Raw genomic sequence first — 19,434 nt, 5'->3', positions numbered from 1 at the left:
GACGTGGGTAGTGTGTTGTTATTGCGTTGAAATGCTACCACTACACAATCGCACAAACTTATTCTGTGGCAGGCCGGCATCCAGCCACACCTCTGAGCCTCTACCGCTGCGTGATTGCAGGAACTTTTCTGGGGGCAAGCCGGCATCTGGCCATGGCCTAGGGAGACCATCCGTGAAAGAGTTGGAGCGGGTCCAGGTGGCAGGGCCCTCAGAAGTGAAGGGTTTGGAAATACAGCCCCATATGACATAAAATTCGGGAGGGAGGTGCTGCCTGGCAGGCTGATGTCTTGGACAGGGACAGTATAGAAGTGGGGAATGGAAGGACCCCAGAGACCAAGGAGGGGTGCTTGATTGCCAGTCAGATAGAGCACAAAGTTCTGATCTAGAGACTGGAAAGTTAAGTGACGCCATTTTCACCTCTCCCATGCATCAACACACACCCCGCACACCGTGCCACACCAATCCACTTCAGTAAGTTAAGTAGCACCACCTAGTGGAGAATGGAGCCATGACACCAAGCCCCGACCAACTGCACCAACCAAGCCCTAGAGGAACACCACAAGTCTCTCCCACTCCTTAGGGTATGGACTATAAAGTGCTTCATAGTTTGACTTGTAGGGGAAACTGGATGTAATTTCATTCGGATTTCATTCTGTTTGCTGGTCCATCTATTCATTTCTTTGTTTTGTGTTTTCTTTTATTTTTTGTCTTCTTTCTTATTCTTGGATACAGAAAGAGAAAAAATTATTTTTTCCTTTCCACTTTCATATAATTTTTTAAAATTTTTGACTATATTTTTTGGAAATTTATTTTTTATTCTCTTTTACCTTCTTCAACTCATTTTATTCTGTTCTATTGTATACATTTTCTTAATTTTTAAACATTTTTTTTTCTTTTCTTTCCATTCCCTCTTTTCTCTATTCAATCAAGCTTCTTTCAACAACAAAACCAAAGCATACCTAGGATCTAGCTTCCTTTATTTGATTTTTTGTTTGTTTTTAATCTTTTTAATTTGTATTTTTTATTTTATTAATTCTTTTTCTTCCTCCAAAATGACAAAACAAAGGAATTAACCAAAAAAAAAGAATAGGAAGAAATGACAGCCAGAGACCTGATCAACACAGATATCAGTAAGATGTCTGAACTAGAATTTAGAATCATGATAATAAGAATATTAACTGGAGTTGAAAAAAAAGAATAGAATCCCTTTCTATGGAGATAAAAGAAGTAAAATCTAGTCAGGACTAAATTAAAAACGCTATAACTAAGCTGCAATCTCAAATTGATGCCATGACTGCAAGGATGGATGAAGCAGAAAAGCAAATTAGTGATATAGAAGATACAATTATGGAGAATAAAGAAGCAGAAAAAAAGGAGAGAAACCAAGGCAAAAGAGCACAATATAAGAATTAGAGAACTCAGTGACTCACTAAAAAGGAATACATCCAAATCATAGGAGTCCCAGAAGATAAAAAGAGAGAAGAACAAGTAGAAAGTTTATGCAAGCAAATCATAATGGAAAACATTCCTAACCTGGGGAAAGACACAAACATCAAAATCTAAGAAGCACAAAGAACTCCCATTAGATTCAACAAAAACTAACTATCGATAGGCATAACATAGTCAAATTCACAAAATAGACAAGGAAAGAATTACGAAAACAGCAAGGGAAAAAAAGTCCTTAACCTATAAGGTAAGACATATCAGGTTCACAGCAGACCTATCCACAGAAACTTAGCAGGCCAGAAAAGAGTCGCAGGACATATTCAATGTGCTGAATTGGAAAAATATGCAAGAAATAAAGAAGTTCCCAGACAAACAAAAACTAAAGGAGTTTGTGACCACTAAACCAGCCTGCAAGAAACTTTAAGAGGGAGTCTCTGAGAGAAGAAAAGACAAAACAAAACAAAAAAGGCCAAAAGCAACAAAGAGTAAAAAGGACCAGAGAACACCACCAGAAACTCCAATTCTACAGGCAACACAATGGCACTAAATTCATATCTTTCAGTACTCACTCTAAATGTCAAAGGTCTAAACATTCCAATCAAAAGACATAGGATAACAGAATGGATAAGAAGAGAAGATCCATCTATATGTTTACAAGAGACCCATTTTAGAACTAAAGACACCTTCAGGTTGAAAGTAAGGGAATGGAGAACCATCTATCATGCTAATAGTCACCAAAAGAAAGCCAGAGTAACCATACTTATATCAGACAATCTAGATTTTAAAATAAGGACTGTAAAAAGAGATGAAGAAGGGCATGATATTAAAAATAAGGGGTCTATCCACCAAGATCTAAGGATTGTAAACATTTATATCCCCAATGTGTAGATACCCAAATATATAAATCAATTAATCACAAACATACAGAACCTCATTGATAATAATACCATAAGAGTAGGGGACTTCAATACCCCACTAAACAGCAATGAACAGATCATCTAAACAGAAAATCAACAAGAAAAGAATGACTTTGAGTTATACACTGGACCAGATGGACTGAACAGATATATTCAGAACATTTCATCCTAAAGCAGCAGAATACACATTCTTCTCGAGTGCACATGGAATATTCTCCAGAATAGATCACATACTGGGTCACAAATCAGCCACCAGCAAGTTCAAAAAGATTGAGATCATACCGTGTTTATTTTCAGACCACAATGCTATGGAACTCAAAATCAAACACCTGAAAAAATTTGGAAAGACAATGAATACTTGGAAATTATAGAACACCCTACTAAAGAATGAATGGGTTAACCAAGAAGTTAAATAGGAAATTAAAAAGTACATGGAAGCCAATGAAAATGATAATCTGACAGCCCAAAACCTCTAGGATGCAGCAAAGGCAGTCATAAGAGGGAAGTATATAGCAATCTAGGCCTTCCTAAAGAAGGAAGAAAGACCTCAGATACACAACCTTACCTTACACCTTAAGGATCTGGAAAAAGAACAGTAAATAAAACCCCAAACCAGCAGAAGACAGGAAATAATAAAGATTAGAGCAGACATCAATGCTGTGGAAATCAAAAAAAAGAGTAGAACAAATCAATAAAACCAGGAGCTGGTTCTTTAAAATAATTAACAAAATTGATAAACCCCTAGCCAGTTTGATCAAAAAGAAAAAGGAAAGGACCCAAATAAATAAAATCAGAAATGAAAGAGAAGTCACAACCAACACTGTAGAAATACAAAAAAAAAAAAAAAAAAAAAAAAAAAAAAAAAAAAGAAGAAGAAGAAGAAGAATATTATGAGCAGTTATATGTCAACAAACTGGGCAATCTGAAAGAAATGGACAAATTCCTAGAAACAAATAAACTACCAAAACTGAAACAGGAAGAAATAGATTATTTGAACAGACCCATAACCGGTAAAGAAATTGAATTAGTAATAAAGAACCTCCCAAAAAACAAGACTCCAGGGCTGGATGGCTTTCCAGGAAAATTCTACCAAACATTTAAAGAAGAGGTAACTCCTATTCTTTTGAAGCTGTACTAAAAAATAGAAATGGAAGAAAAACTTCAAAACTCATTCTATGAGGCCAGAATTACCTTGATTCCAAAACCAGACAAAGACTCCACTAAAAAAGAGAACTATAGTCCAATTTCCCTGATGAAAATGGATGCAAAAATTCTCAACAAGATACTAACCAACCAATCCAACAATGCATTACAAGAATTATTCATCACAATCAAGTGGTATTTATACCTAACATGCAGGACTGATTCAATATCTGCAAATCAATCAATGTTATACATCACATTAATAAAAGAAAGGACAAGAACCACATGATCCTCTCAATAGATGCAGAGAAAGCATTTGACAAAATGCAGCATCCTTTCTTGATAAAAACCCTCAAGAAAGTAGGGATAGAAGGATAATACCTCAATATCATAAAAGCCAAATATGAAAGCCCCACCGCTAATATCATCCTCCATGGGGAAAAACTGAGAGCTTCCCCCCTAAGGTCAGGAACACGACAGAGGTGTCCACTCTCACCACTGTTGTTTAACATAGTATTGGAAGTCCTAGCCTCAGCAATCAGACAACACAAAGAAACAAAATGCATCCAAATAGGGAGGACGTCAAACCTTCACTCTTCACAGATGACATGACACTCTATATGGAAAATCCGAAATATTCCACCAAAAAACTGCTAGAACAGATCCATGAATTCAGCAAAGTTGCTGGATATAAAATCAATGCACAAAAATCGGTTGCATTTCTATACACCAATAATGAAACAACAGAAAGAGAAGTTAAGGTATAAAACCCATTTACACCTGCACCAAAACCCATAAAATACCTAGGAATAAACCTAACCAAAGAGGTGAAAAATCTACACACTGAAAACTATAGAAAGCTTATGAAAGAAATTGAAGAAGACGCAAAAAAATTGAAAAATATCCCATGCTCATGGATTGGAAGAACAAAGATTGCTAAAATGTCAATACTACCCAAAGCAATCTACATATTCAATGCAATCCCTATCAAAATAACACCAGCATTCTTCACAGAGCTAGAACAAACAAATCCTAAAAATTGTGAGGAACTAGAAAAGACCCTGAAGAGCCAAAACAATCCTGAAAAAGAAAATCAAAGCTGGAGGCATCATACTTCCGGATTTCAAGATGTGTTACAAAGCTGTAATCATCAAGACAGTATGGTACTGGCACAAAAACAGACATTCAGATCAATGGAACAGAATAGACAACCCACAAATGGACCCACAAGCGTATGGCCAACTAATCTTTGACAAAGTAGGAAAGAATATCCAATGGAATAAAGACAGTCTCTTCAGCAAATCGTGTTGGGTAAACTGGACAATGGCATGCAGAAGAATGAACCTGGATCACTTTCTCACACCATACACAAAAGTAAACTCAAAATGGATGAAAGACCTAAACATAAGACAGGAAGCCTTCAAAATCCTAGAGGAAGTAGCAGGCAAAAACGTCTTTGACCTCCACTGCAGCAACATCTTCCTCAACATGTCTCCAGAGGCAAGGGAAACAAAAGCAAAAATGAACTATTGGGACTTCATCAAGATAAAAAGCTTCTGCACAGCAAAGGAAACAATCAACAATACTAAAAGGCAACCTACGAAATGGGAAAAGATATTCGCAAATGACATAAAAGATAAAGTGTTAATATCAAAAATCTATAAAGAACTTGTCAAACTCAACACCCAAAAAGCAAATAATCCAGTGAAGAAATGGGCAAAAGACATGAATTGACACTTTTCCAAAGAAGACATCCAGATGGCCAACCGACACATGAAAAAATGTTCAACATGACTCATCATCAGGGAAATACAAGTCAAAATCACAATGAGCTACCACCTCACACCTGTCATAATGGCTAAAATGAAAAACTCAGGCAAAGACAGATGTTGGTGAGGATGGCGAGAAAGAGGAACCCTTTTGCATTGCTGGTGGGAATGCAAACTGGTGCAGCCACTCTGGAAAACAGTATGGAGGTTCCTCAAAAAATTAGAAATAGAACTATACTATGACCCAGCAATTGCAATACTATGTATTTATCCAAAGGGTACAGGGGTGCTGTTTTGAAGGGGCACATGCACCCCAATGTTTATAGAAGCACTATTGACAATAGCCAAAGCAAGGAAAGAGCCCAAATGTCTATCAACAGATGAATGGATAAAGACGTGGTATATATATGTGTGTGTGTATATATATATATATATATATATATACACAATAGAGTATTACTCGGCAATCAAAAAGAATGAAATCTTGCCATTTGCAACAATGTAGATGGAACTAGAGGGTATTATGCTCAGCGAAATTAGTCAGAGAAAGACAAATATCATATGACTTCACCCATGTGTGTAATTTAAGATACAAAATAGATGAACAGAAGGGAAAGGAAGTAAACATAATATAAAAATATATTTAAAATAATATAATAATATATTTATATTTATAATATATTTATATTATATAAATGATATATATATATTATATATTATATATTATATTATATTATATTATATATATTATATTATATTATAAAAATAATATGAAGATATATATATTTACTCTTATAATACAGAGAATAAACTGAGGGTTGCTAGAGTGGTTGTTATTGGGGGGATGGGCTAAATGGGCAAGGGGGCATTAAGGAGGACACTTGGGTTGAGCTATGGGTGTTATGTGTAGGAGACGAATCACTGGATTCTACTCCTGAAATCATTATTGCACTATATGCCAACTAACTTGGATGTAAATTTTTTTAAAAAATAAATAAAATAATTTTTAAAAACTTTGCTTTCAATTATGCAAATGACCTTTCACAGTCCAGAGAGATCGCGTGATTTTCATCTGTTGATTTACTAATTTGTTGTCTTATCTTAGAGGAATCACCCATGTGTAATCCCACTCCATATCTGCAAAAACTCACATGTGGTCATAGTATATGACTATTTTAGTCTGACAAGGGTATCCCACTATTGATATTTTATTTAGAATATTTATATCAATATTTCATAATATTCCACAATTTTCCTTTTTCTGTATTTTATGTGTCAAGTGTTTGTATCACTGTATATTTCTTTCTATAAGAATTTGTTTTCCATTGTTTTTTGATGATTTGAATATATATATATATGCTTCATATATATATATATGAAGCAAGCAAATGAAACTATGATCTCTGAAGATTGCTAGTGGTTTTTTGTGAAGTTAATCACATCTTATGCCTTTTTGTGGAAAAGTTTCTAATAAATTGTCTATTCTTTTTCTAAGGAAATTGGTCTGCTTTTATTTTTGGAAATTTGTCTGTTTATTTATTTTTTAAATGAAACCATTTTTATTTCCTAGTAAAGTATGCTTTTATTTATTATTAAGAGAGGTTAACAGTATCATTTTTTTTTCATTTTTGATTTTTGTCCACATGTCATTTCTCCTTTGCATATTTGTGTATTATCCACTTTCATGTAAAGGTTAGTAAGTGGATTGTTCTACTTTCTTATCAAAATCCTGATTGTCAGGGCGCCTGGGTGGCTCAATCGGTTAAGTGTCCGACTTCGGCTCAGGTCATGATCTCAGAGCTCATGAGTTTGAGCCCCTCATCAGCCTCTGCACTGACCACTGAGAGCCTGGAGCCTGCTTCAGATTCTGTGTCTCTGTCTCTCTCTGCCCCTCCCCTTCTCTCTCTCTCTCTCTCTCTCTCTCTCAAAAATAAATAAGCATTTAAAAATGCATCTTCAAAAGACTAAATAAAATCCTGATTTGGGGGAGGAGGAGTTAGGATGGCAGAGCAGCATGGAGACCCTGAACTTGCCATATCCCTGAAATGTAGCTACATCAGCACCAAACTATTTTGAACACTTAGGAAATTGATCTGAGGGTTAAGGCAACAATCTGTGCAACTTGAGTCACAGAACTGTACAGGTATGCGATGCAGAGTGGTCATCTGGGGGAGAGAAAATCTGCAGAGGGTACGGAGCCATTTCCGCTGAGGGAAGAGAGAAAGAGAAAGAGAAGGGGGGGGGGAGTGCAGTGCATCAGGATTGTGCAAGAAAAGCAGTCCCCCCACAAAAGTAGCTGGAAACAAAGAAAGAGGGAAAAAACACTTGCAGGGGGCTGATCAAAACAGTCTGTTCCCCAAAACCATTGATGGGGAGAAAGGAGAGGTTTTCAGTGCCACCAGGATTCTATCAATAGTGGAGCACAGAGTCTGAAGTTTTCAGAGCTCAGCGCATGGCGGTGTCCTCGGGACTGGAACTGTGACCTCCTCCCTTTGCCTCCTCTTGCACCTGGACCCCAAACAGGTCAAAGCTGAGGTGTCTCAGGGAATGAGAGCCTTGTAATCCTGCAGGTCCTTGCAGGCGCAGAGACAACTACCTCTGCCCCAAGCTGCATGCCTGGGAGGGAAGACTCTGTGGGAGACTCACACATCTTAGCCCTCAGCACCTCTGGGGGACACAGTGAAGTCCTCAGACCCTGGAGTAGCCATGGGACCATCGCCATCATGCTCAATTATCAGTTCCTCGTGCTGCCGTGACCTAGACCCTGTCCTTGCCCCCATTATACTTCCAGTCTGACACATGTGGACATTCCATATGCATTTGCTTAAAGAATGAACGAGTGAGTGATTGAATGGATGAATGAATGATGCAGACAAAGCTCTCAGGTAGGCAGTTACTGTAACAACTGCATTCTTCCTATAGGGGAGGAAAGGCATTCCTGCAGCCTTGATTGTCTGTGACATTTCTACACCTCTCCACACTTCACACCATGGTTTCAATGTGACACAGGGACAGCAGACCCATCACCTGCCCTCCACCTGCTCTCCCACCTGACCTCACCTGTGACATTCGGGGCACCCCTATCTCTGTAGTATCACGATCCATCCACCTGACACTCTGGACCATCCCTCCCTCTCCCATAGCCCAGGGTCCAGTCAGTCATCTCCCTATGCCCCATCCGGGGACTTGTGCCATTTCTCCCTTCCCTGTTTCCTCTGCTGCCATCTTCCTCCAGCTGCCCCTCTGCCCAGTGTCCCCTTCCAGGTATCCCTGTCTCAAGTTCTGTCCTGGAACTTCCCTCAGAGCTATATCTCTAATAAGCAGCACTGATGACAGGCATAGCTGGTATTAAAAGTCTCCCAGCACAGGGAGTGGAGGTCACAGGATGGCGCCGTAGTGGTCCCTGCCCTGCCCAGGTCCTATTTTATCCCCACACCTGCAGCAGCCGCATCAGGGTTTGCTGAGTCCTGTCTGTCCTGCTCCAGAAAGGCCTCACATTCCCACAATGTGTGTCCTCCTCAGTGAAGGTGTGTGTCCCCTAAGCGAGCTCCTGTCCACACTCTGCCCCCAGAGTCAACCCACCTCCTCTGAGCCCCTCCCAGGGACAGATCCCCTCTGTTCTCTGTTCCCTGTGTCTTGTCCTCAGCTCCACAGCAGGTCACAGGCTTTCCCGGGTCAGGACTGCCTGTGTCCTTCCCCTTGACTCCCATCCACAGAGGATGCATTATCAGGGACAGCACACCAGGATGGCATCTCTGTCCTTCCCTGGAGGGCTACTCTCATTTGATGGAAACACAAGCATCAGGGAAGCAGGAGAAAAAGAGATTTGAGCACAAAGGGAACGAAGGAGGGGTTCTCGTGCAGACCAGCCGGGGGCGATGTAAGACCATGTCTGGGGGTTTCTGTAGGACAGGGGTCCCAGCTGACAGGAGGCCTCAGGGCCTGGCCCTGGCTTCCTAAGGGGACTGGGCAGGCATGCCCTCTCTGAGCCTGGCTAAGTCCCCTGTATACAGACCTGTGTGTGGTCTCAACAATTGCTTCCTCCAGGCCCAGTCATGGGGAAAACTAGAACATCAGATAGGCTCCCTGTCCAAAGGCTCCAGACCTTGCGTGTGCATACAAGGAGAGGCAGGGATGGGTCACATGTGCATGAGAAGCCCCACGTGTGTGAGTTCCATGGGGAGGGGATAAAAGAAGCCAGAGGCAGCCCAGCCCCAGCTCTGTGGCCTAAGAAAAGGCTGTGTCACCATGGTCTGGACCCCTGTCCTCCTCATGCTCCACTGTCACTGCATAAGTAAAGACAGCCCTCAGGGCCTCAGGGAAGCCCCCTAGCCTGAGACAAATGCCTTTGGCTCGGGTTCCAAACAGCTGCAAATTGTCCCTTCTCTGCATTCTGATATGCCGGTGTTTGCAGATTCTCTGTCCCAGCCACCCTCCCTCCCTCTCGGAATCCCTGGAATCATCACCAGACTCACCTGCACACTGAACAATGGCATCAGTGTTGGCAGCTGTGGCACATACTGTTAACAGGAATATCACCATTAGGTGGATATTACCTCAACACCGAAATTTTCCATATTTTTAATATAAACAAACACTAACAAAAAGAATACTTCTTGGAAAATTAGAGGCAGATAAAAAATAAATTGTTTTATTTCATTTTTTATCTTATATCTAACATTGACATAAAGGGTAAAAATTATCAAAGAATATTGCTATGGCCAATACTACTTAATATTTCTCTTCAATTTCTTACTAATACAAAACGAATCTAACTAAAATGAGAAGAAAAGTGTAATGAGAAGGAATCAAGTTTTTTTTTTTAACCTTATTTATTTATTCTGGGGGTGGGGGGCAGAGATTGAGGGAGAGAGAGAATCCCAAGCCCGCTCCACACTGTCAGCTCCGAGCCTGATCCAGGAACCGTGAGATCATGACCTGAGCTGAAATCAAGGGTCAGATGCTTAACTGACTGAGCAAACCAGGGACCCCAGGGTTTTTATTTGAGAGAAGAAATATATTACATAGTGAGTTCAGGGTACTTACTTTAAAAATATTTTACTGATAAAAAATTCAGTAAAACCATTAGAAATATATAAAATAAAACTTGTATTACTTATTTTAATCATTTTAAAGAAGAATTATACTTCTTCATAAATTAAAGATAATGAAAGTGATTCTAATGGTATTGCCAAAAAGGTAAACGTGCCAAGTAAACATCTTGAGACGTGTGCAATCTGTTTTAAAAAATAATTGCAAACTCCCTGAAAAATATGAAAGCAAATTGGAAAAACAAATTGAACATTTTTTTTTTGTCTTGAATGAGAAAACCAACTGAGTACATCAACAGTTAGTAGGTGATGCCATATAACTTACTTTCTACTTTCTGTTTTCCAGTGTGGAGTCTGAATGGAAGATATTTTCTAACTACAAAGAAATTGAGGAAAATCTGACTCTGTATTGCAGACAGGGAAAGACATAACAATGGATTACAGAAAGGAATGTGAGAAATGAAAGGTCATGGAGTGTCTGAACTAGGGACACCCCGGAGGGAGTTTCATAAATCCATAGTGGGAGCAGTCAGCATGGCCGGATGCACCTGCAGCCACAGTTAGCTGGCAGATTTAGGGGGAGAAGAAGCATCCTGGTGGATTCCATGGGCATGGGGAAGGGGCTAGTGAGGTGAGGAGACTAATCCTTGGTGGGTGATGAGTGATGGAGTATGGTGATAATGATGACCCATGACTTGATGTAAGTGAGGAGGGACAAGGGGTATAAGGAAGTGAAGAAATCAGCAGGGAAAGGGAAAAAGAAAATGCAATTTCTTTCATATTCCAAAAACTCTCCCACTCACCTTCACCCTGGACAGGAGGGGGTGCTATCTCTCCCACCCTGCCTCCTGCCTGGTCACCCTGACACCAGGGTGTCAAGAAAAAAAATTGGTTGTGATAATAGTTGAACTATTAAAAAATAGACGACAGCAGGGCTCCCTTAGCCTCTCGGGGGTGTGATTCTCTTCCAGAGACTTCCTGCAAACGTCAAAATATATAATCATTTTTCTTATGCCCCAGAATCTCTTTCTTAAGAACTATCTGGACAGTAGATCCCCCATGGAAACATTCTCCTCTTGTCCCTTATATCACAGGCTTTAGCCCATCTCTGTCTCCTACTCAATCCCAGGAGACACCTGGGGACCCAGGGGGCTGTAGGTTGGCTGTGGTGTGGGGGCAGGAAGGAGGGGGTGTGTGCTCACCCCCTGTCCTGTGATCTCTGACACTTGAGGATAGGATGACTATAAGCTTTGTGTCTGTAGACAAAAAAATGGGACAGATTCCTGTCACTCAATAAGACCTGGACTTCTGATTCAGTGAATTGCTAACAGGTCTGTTCTCAAAGGAGTCCTCACTGCCGAATTAAATACTCCTCCAAGAGAAGTTCTTTCAGACCCTTGCCCTTTTAATCCAGAATTCAGGGTCCTGAACATTTTAACAGAGAATCAGCTTCATGGATAGATTTTTATGGAGAACCATCTTTCACAGTGTGAGGAAGCCACAAGAAGAACTGAGGGCCAGGTGGCCTCATTTTTGGTCACACAGAAACACACACACACACACACACACACACTCATAGACACACGAGGATCTTCCCTCTCTCTGAGTGTCTACTATTTTTGATTCTTCAGTTTCTAGGCCTCTTTGTCCCTCCAGAAGTCAGGGACAACCTATGCTCACCCAGCCATCCTCAGGATCTCAGTAACTGGGAGGCAGAATCCCCATTAGCAGAAAACCCCAGGAATAGTGAGTGTAACTGGGGTCCTGTCACCAGGTAGCCAGGATGTGCACTAAACACCAGCTCTCGCGGGACAAGGCCAATATCAGGAAGCCTATAGCAGGTCTCTGCCCCCATGGGAAGCTCAGTCCACAACCATCTCTGGACTCCAATCTGCACCTGAGGGGCTGTGTGGTACATTGATTCTGAGAGCAGCAGCCTGAATGCTGCTCTCATGAGGCCAAGGCCACAGGGAAGTGACACACAATCTCCCCCTGCTGTCAGGCAGGGCTGGGCTAACACTCCCTCAGCGACACCTCCAGACAGGGTGGACTTTTACAGCAAACTCTACTGTTCCAACCCAGAGCCACAAGGCTTGTGACCTCAGGGACACAGTCCTCCTTATGTCCACCTCTCCACCACTCACATGTGGGTTCTTTGAATGACCTGGAACTTCTGGGTCCAGGTGGCCTTGGGTAACAGAAATTCATTCTTTTAGTCATGGGTGGATGAATGAGTACTTTCTCTGTCCTGAATATGCTGGACACAAGGCACAGGGATACAACTTTGCACACCCCAGAGACAATTCTGACCCCAAATAGTTTTGTCCTGGAACCTCTCTCAGTGTTTAATAATTCCATCACCGAGATGGCTCTGAGATTCAAAGGAACAGGCCCGTTATAGGGTTTCACTGGATTCCATGTTGGGCTTTCCATCCTGCTAAATCAGATCCATGATAATAAAACTCATGACTAAAAAAAAAAAAAAAATAAGAAGAAATGAATAAAAAATCAAACTACTTTAGTAAAATTTTATAGACTCCTATTCACCTGAAAACAGAAGGCATTCCTATTCCATTGTTTTTCCATCCTTGATTTTAACCACAATCTCCATCCATATTCTCTCTGGAGTAAGCACAGACCTGGGAAAAATACACTAATGATTTTACCTGCATCTTCTCAATGACATCAGCATTGAAATTAAATCAATCTTAATGAGATGAATTTTATGTAAAAGGACACACCCATTTATATGCAGGTTTGGCTAAGTGGTGACTAATACATAATCTCTGTCACCAGATCCTTGTCAGAGGATTGTTATCATTTTCTCCTAGAACAATTGTTATTCATTTTCTCCTAGAACTTCCTACAGGTTTGTTCCTTGTGCTCTGAGGTCAGTGCCACACACAGGCTCGCATGGCAGGGCTCCTGCAGACTGTCTGTGCGCTGGGAGAACAGATCCTAGGAGGGAATCACTGCCCACAATGTATGCAGAACTGTTGTTTTAAGCAGGTGGAAATCATAATGGATTACAAAGATTTTCAGTGAGTAACCCCTCTATGCATGGGCACTAGGCCTTCTATGCACAACCTGGAGAGAATCTCTCCCCATCTCCTCAGTGCTGCAGGAACCTCAGAGGAAGGAAATCCTGGAAACCAGGGAGGAATCACATAAGAGGAAAGATGCAGTGACCTGCACAAAAGGGGCCCTGTGTCCATGGGGACCTGTCAGTGCTTTGGACTTGAACCTGATCTAAGAAGAGCTTGTGTAGAGACACCTCATCAGGCCAGACCCATGAATAGCCAAGAGAGACATGGACAGACTCACCCTGAAGAATCTGAGTAGAGCATAGAGTCTGCCTTCAGGTGATGGGAAGACATATAAGGGGACACTTGACTTGGTCCTAATGCAGGAAACAGTGGACAGAGCAGTGAGGAGGCAAGAGCTGTCTCTGATGAGCTCTGGTCACCATGTCACGCAATGGTGTGTCTGTGTCTGGACATTAGGGGGAGCCCAAGGCCAGTTTCAGAGGAGTCAGGGGTGATCAGAGCTGGGACCTGGCACCTGGCACTGCCTGTGCTTTCTGCTCAGGGCTCACAGCTGTGACCTCACTGATGGCCAAGGGACCTGACCACGCCCAGTGAGGGATCTAGAGCTCAGGTTCTCATTTGCATGGATGGGCCCTCCCTCTCTCCGAGGATGAAGAGGGGAAGGGAGACATTAGGGGAGGTCTGCTCAGCTGTGGGCCTGCAGAAGGAAGGAAGGATCTGCGATAACCTCCACCATGGCCTGGTCTCCTCTCCTCCTCATCTTCCTCGCTCACTGTACAGGTGACTGATGTGGGGACAGGGGAAAGGGACACACTTTCCTGGGAGGACAAAATGGGCCCTGCTTCTTCCTCCTGTCTCTATACCAGCATCACCTTCTCTGTGTCTCTCCCCCTTTACAGTGTCCTGGGCCCAGTCTAGGTTGACTCAGCCGCCCTCAGTGTCTGGTTCTCTGGGCCAGAGGGTCACCATCACCTGCTCTGGAAGCAGCTCTAATATCGGTAGTTATAGTGTGAACTGGCACCAACAATTCCCAGGAATGGCCCCCAAAACCATCATCTATAGTAATAACAATCGACCCTCCGGGGTCCCAGATCGATTCTCCGGCTCCAGGTCTGGCAACACAGGCACCCTGACCATCACTGGGCTCCAGGCTGAGGACGAGGCTGATTATTACTGCTCAGCATGGGACAGCAGTGGCAGTGCTCGCACAGTGTTCCAGGCCTGTGGGGAAGTGAGACAAAAACCTGCTTTCTCGTCTGTAAAGAGAGGGAACAGACCAGCAGTCGCCTGCTCAGCTAGGCCTGTGATTCTCCTTATTCTTTTGCTGATACTCTGGGCCCAGGTCCATCCAGCGACACCTTGTGTGATTGAGGCTCCTCCTGTCCCTTCTGTTCTCAAATTCACTCTGAGCAGACCATTCTTAGACAAAGAGTCTTCATGAAACAGATGTTTTCGTTTTGTTTTTTTTTTTGTTTTCTGGGGTATTTTGCTTCTAGGCTGGATCATATTATTTTTTTCTTTTCTTTTTTTTAAATAAATGAAACGTTTTATTTTGCCTCTGAACTTATCATGGGACCTCAATTACACCCATGCTCTTCTTGAAGAAAAAGTCTTGTTTGTGTATGAAATTTTACCCAATTGGTTATAAATGGTGCTGGTTAGTTTTTGTCTTAGTTCCTGATTTGAGAAATAGATGCCAACTTAAAATTACAAAATTATAAAAATAAACCCAAAAAATTTTGTCCATAGGAAAAAAACTGCATGTGAATGTCTATAGCAGTTTCATTCATAAACACTAAAAATTGAAAGCAACCAGTAATCTGCACAGGGATGTTTTTTCCAGGTTTATCTCTAATCACTCAAACCTGGAACCAACTAAGATGCCACCAAATAGGTGGTACATTTATAAAATGGGATATGATTCACAGGACGATTAGAGTTATAGGACATACTGGAAAGGGCAAAACTCTCGAGAGTATAAACATTTGTGGTTCCTGGGGGACTGAAAGTAGAAAAAGAGTTGATCATATGAAGAGAGGAAAATGTTTCCCAGCAATACAATTATTCTATATGATAGTATAATGACCCTGAAATGACACTATGGCATTGCCAGAACTCATGGAAAACTGTACAGCCACACGACAGAACCTTAGGGTGCACATGCAAAACACTAATTTAGGAGAGTTGGGGCCCATGATGGAATGCAGAATGTGACAATTCTGTTGACTTCCAAGACAAATGCGTGAACCCACCTCTGTGCAGGGGTTGGGAGAAAGCTGCTGAGCTGTGTGACTTTGAAAATGAATGGAGCCTCTACATGTAAAGACGTAAGAAACTGCATGCAAGTTCTGAACTCTAGTAGATAAGGTGGTATCCCATGGGGGAACAGGTAGATTATTTTGAATTGGCTGCACTATGTACTGGAACAGAACAAGCAAGTAAATGGTGGTGGTGGGGCCAGACTGCTCACTTCACGAATGGAAAGTCACAGCTATAACCAAGGGAAGAGACTTAAGTGAAGTGTGTGGTCATGGATTAGAGCTGGAGACGGCAGTTTGGAATCATGTGTAATATGGGAATAGTCACCAATGTGTGCACATTGTTGGGTTAGTGTACTCATATATATGTCTTTGTCATCTGAACAAGACTGGAAGCAATGATGCCTCATAGCCATGAGATGCATTTTCCCACATACTGCCTTCTAATACTGTTCTCCAGGGAAGAGATGTAGGCTTCTTTGGAGAAATGCTTAATTCTCAGATCAGGAATTACACAGGATGAGCATAGAGTAACCTGTAGTGTCAGAAAGTGAAGAATCCTTCAAAACAAACACAAGCACATCCATGCACACCCACCACATACATGCAAGTGTGTGTGTGTGTGTGTACGTGCGCCCACACACACACACACACAATGACAGGGTGTGTCAAGGACCTCATGAGCCAAATTAAAGGGCTCCCATTGGGCAAAACTGGAAAGATTTGAGCAACCAAATAAATGTAATAGTATGGGGTTAAAACTCAAAGTCTAAAATATCTGTCCATGATCCATACTGTTAACTGGTTGTATAAATGAATAAATGGAAGGAGAAGAGACATATTCCCATGCAGATATTTCAAGGAACAAGTGTAAATACTTGGCCCTGAAGGATGTCAGGCATAATCCCCACTCAGTAAGTATGGACAAAGGTACAAAAAAGAAGGAGAGTCTAAGAAAGTTTCACAGTAAGAGAAGCTTAAGGAAACATCATGACTAAACATCACAAAGAATCCTTGAACTGGATCTTAGAACAGAAGAAGGACATTAGGTAAAAACTAAGAAAATCTGAATAAATTGTTATGGGTTAAACTGTGTCTCTACCAATTCACGTGATAAAAAGTTCCCCCAAATCTTATATTTCAGGATGTAACCTTATTTGAAATGAGATTGCTGCAGATCTAATTGGCTAAGGTGAGACCACTATGGTTTAATTGCATGTGTCATAATTCTTTTCTCTCTTTGGTTTTCCTCTGACTCTTTGGTTGGAGTGATGGTCAATTGTGTATGAATATTTTAGAGAACAGAGCCTATGAACCCATTCTTCAATTTCATAGAAGGCCTTGAGATTACAGAAAAGAAATATATAAAATGCTGTTTTCTTTTTAAGGTCAATCCCTAGGGCATTTACCAAATAAACATGGTTAAGGCTAAATATGGGTTGGGTACCTTATCCTGGAGGCCCTTTCATGTAGAAATGGAGAAATTCTAAGACGACAGAGAGCCCTTGTACAGTGTAATGGTTTATACCGGTCCTCATACTGAGAACAATTATAAATCTGGGCTAACAAAAAGGAAAATGAATCATATGTATGTCAGAGAGACAGAAGAAATAATGAATTCCCAGGGTAACTGTAAAGGGTAAGTGAAAACCCAGCCTGAGAAGCATGAACAGTAGACACGTTTTGGTTGAAAGCATTTTAGTCTCATGACAAATACAGACATCAAATCTCAGGACCTGTGCAGGGGGTTATGGGATGTAACAGGACACTCTCATAATACAGCAACATTAGTCTCCCTGTAAGGAAAACTCAAACAACCTTTTTAAAATTTTTTATTTACTTAAACTCAATTAGTTAACATACAGTGTAGTATTGGCTTCAGGGGTAGAACCCAGTGATTCATCACTTACATATAACACTCAGTGCTCATCCCAACAAGTGCCCTTCTTAACGCTCATCAGCCATTTAGCCCATCCCCCCACATACCTCTCCTCCAGCAACTCTTAGTTTTTTATGATGTATTTAAGAGTCTTTTATGGTTTTCTTCCCTCTCTGTTTTTATCTTATTTTTGCTTCCCTTCCCTATGTTCATCTGTTCTGTTATTTAAATTCCACATATGAGTGAAATCAGTCTTTCTCTATCTCACTTAGCATAATACACACTGGTTCCATTCACATTGTTGTAAATGACAAGATTTCATTCTTTGTGATTGCTGAGTAGTATTCCATTGTATATATAGATACCACATCTTCTTTAATCATTCATCAGTCGATGGACATCTGGGCTTTTTTCATACTTTGTTGATTGTTGATAGTTCTTCTATAAACACCAAGGTGCATATGCCCCTTCAAATCAGCAGTTTTTGTATCTTTTGGATAAATACTTAGTAGTGCAATTGCTGGGCCATAGGGTAACTCTATTTGTAATTTTTTGAGGAGTCTCCATACTGTTTTCCAGAGTGGCTGCACCAGTCTGCAATCCCACCAACAGTGCAAAAGTGTTCCCCTTCTACACATGCTCACCAACACCTGTTGTATTTAGCCATTCTGACAGTTGTGACGTGGTATCTCATTGTGGTTTTGATTTGTATTTCTCTGATGATGAGGGATGTTGAGCATCTTTTCATGTGTCTGTCAACCATCTGGATGTCTTCTTTGGAAAACTGTCTATTTATGTCTTCTGCCCATTTCTTCATTGGATTATTTTTGGGAGATGTTGAGTTTGATAAGTTCTTTATAGATTTTGGATATTAACCCTTTATCTGATATGTCATTTGCAAATATCTTCTCCCATTCTGTCGGTTGCCTTTTAGTTTTGTCGATTATTTCCTTCACCATGCAAAAGCTTTTTATCTTGAAGTCCCAATAGTTCATGTTTGCTTTTATTGCCTCCAGAGACATGTCTAGTAGGAAGTTGCTGTGGCCAAGGTCAAAGAGGTTGCTGCCTGTTTTGTCCTGTAGGATTTTGGGTTTTTGTTTTGGGTTTTTTATTAATATAATTTATTGTCAAATTGGCTTACATACAACACCCAGAGCTCATTCCAACAAGTGCCCTCTTCAATACCCTTCACCCATTTTCCCCTCTCCCCCACCCCCATCCACTCTCAATTTGTTCTCTTAAATACAGAGGCAAAGCCTCCCTCTCTGTAACTATTTTTTCCCCTTCCCTTCTCCCACGGACTTCTGTTAACTTTCTCAAGATCCACATATGAGTGAAAACATGATATTTGTCCTTCTCTGACTGACTTATTTCACTCAGCATAATACCTTCCAGTTCCATCCATGTTACTGCAAATGGCATGATTTCATTCTTTCTCATTGCCAAGTAGTATTCCATTGCATATATACAAACCACATCTTTTTTATCCATTCATCATTTGGTGGACATTTAGGCTCTTTCCCTAATTTGGCTATTGTTGAAATCACAGCTATAAACATTGGGGTACACTGGGGCGCCTGGGTGGCGCAGTCGGTTGAGCGTCCGACTTCAGCCAGGTCACGATCTCGCGGTCCGTGAGTTCGAGCCCCGCGTCGGGCTCTGGGCTGATGGCTCAGAGCCTGGAGCCTGTTTCCGATTCTGTGTCTCCCTCTCTCTCTGCCCCTCCCCCGTTCATGCTCTGTCTCTCTCTGTCCCAAAAATAAACGTTGAAAAAAAAAATTAAAAAAAAAAAAAAAAAAAACATTGGGGTACATGTGCTCCTATGACTTAGAACTTCTATATCCCTTGGGTAAATTCCTAGCAGTTCTATTGCTGGGTCATAGGGTAGTTCTATTTTTAATTTTTTGTTTTCGAGAGCAGCTGC

General features: G+C 41.2%; 3 protein-coding genes and 1 gene segment (V, D, J or C); all 4 read left to right on the top strand.

The window, feature by feature from the left end:
• LOC123587584 (immunoglobulin lambda-1 light chain-like) overlaps positions 1 to 19,434 on the top strand; it is an 876,584-nt gene that overhangs the window by 325,386 nt on the left and 531,764 nt on the right. The gene's annotated exons all lie outside the window — the stretch shown is intronic.
• Positions 1 to 19,434, top strand: part of LOC123587586 — a 1,001,573-nt gene that overhangs the window by 473,633 nt on the left and 508,506 nt on the right.
• The window catches only part of LOC123587588 (immunoglobulin lambda-1 light chain-like), an 824,513-nt gene that overhangs the window by 301,460 nt on the left and 503,619 nt on the right, over positions 1 to 19,434 (top strand). The window contains exons 1-2 of one of the 7 annotated variants that reach the window (XM_045457489.1): positions 14,022 to 14,153; positions 14,273 to 14,572. The exons of 4 other annotated variants lie outside the window; for them this stretch is intronic. In XM_045457489.1, coding sequence (XP_045313445.1) covers positions 14,108 to 14,153; positions 14,273 to 14,572 — 346 coding nt within the window. In that variant the 5' untranslated portion in view covers positions 14,022 to 14,107. Of the gene's footprint in view, positions 1 to 14,021; positions 14,154 to 14,272; positions 14,579 to 19,434 lie in introns of those variants that run through there. 2 more of the 7 variants (XM_045457487.1, XM_045457488.1) reach the window with 2 other exon arrangements.
• Positions 1 to 19,434, top strand: part of LOC123587590 (immunoglobulin lambda-1 light chain-like) — a 577,236-nt gene that overhangs the window by 62,690 nt on the left and 495,112 nt on the right. The window lies entirely within an intron of this gene.

The sequence above is a fragment of the Leopardus geoffroyi genome, chromosome D3 (genome assembly GCF_018350155.1).
Source record: "Leopardus geoffroyi isolate Oge1 chromosome D3, O.geoffroyi_Oge1_pat1.0, whole genome shotgun sequence".
Taxonomy (NCBI): Eukaryota; Metazoa; Chordata; class Mammalia; order Carnivora; family Felidae; genus Leopardus; species Leopardus geoffroyi.
Note: the sequence above shows the minus strand (reverse complement) of the source record. Positions and strands in the feature narration are given on the sequence as shown.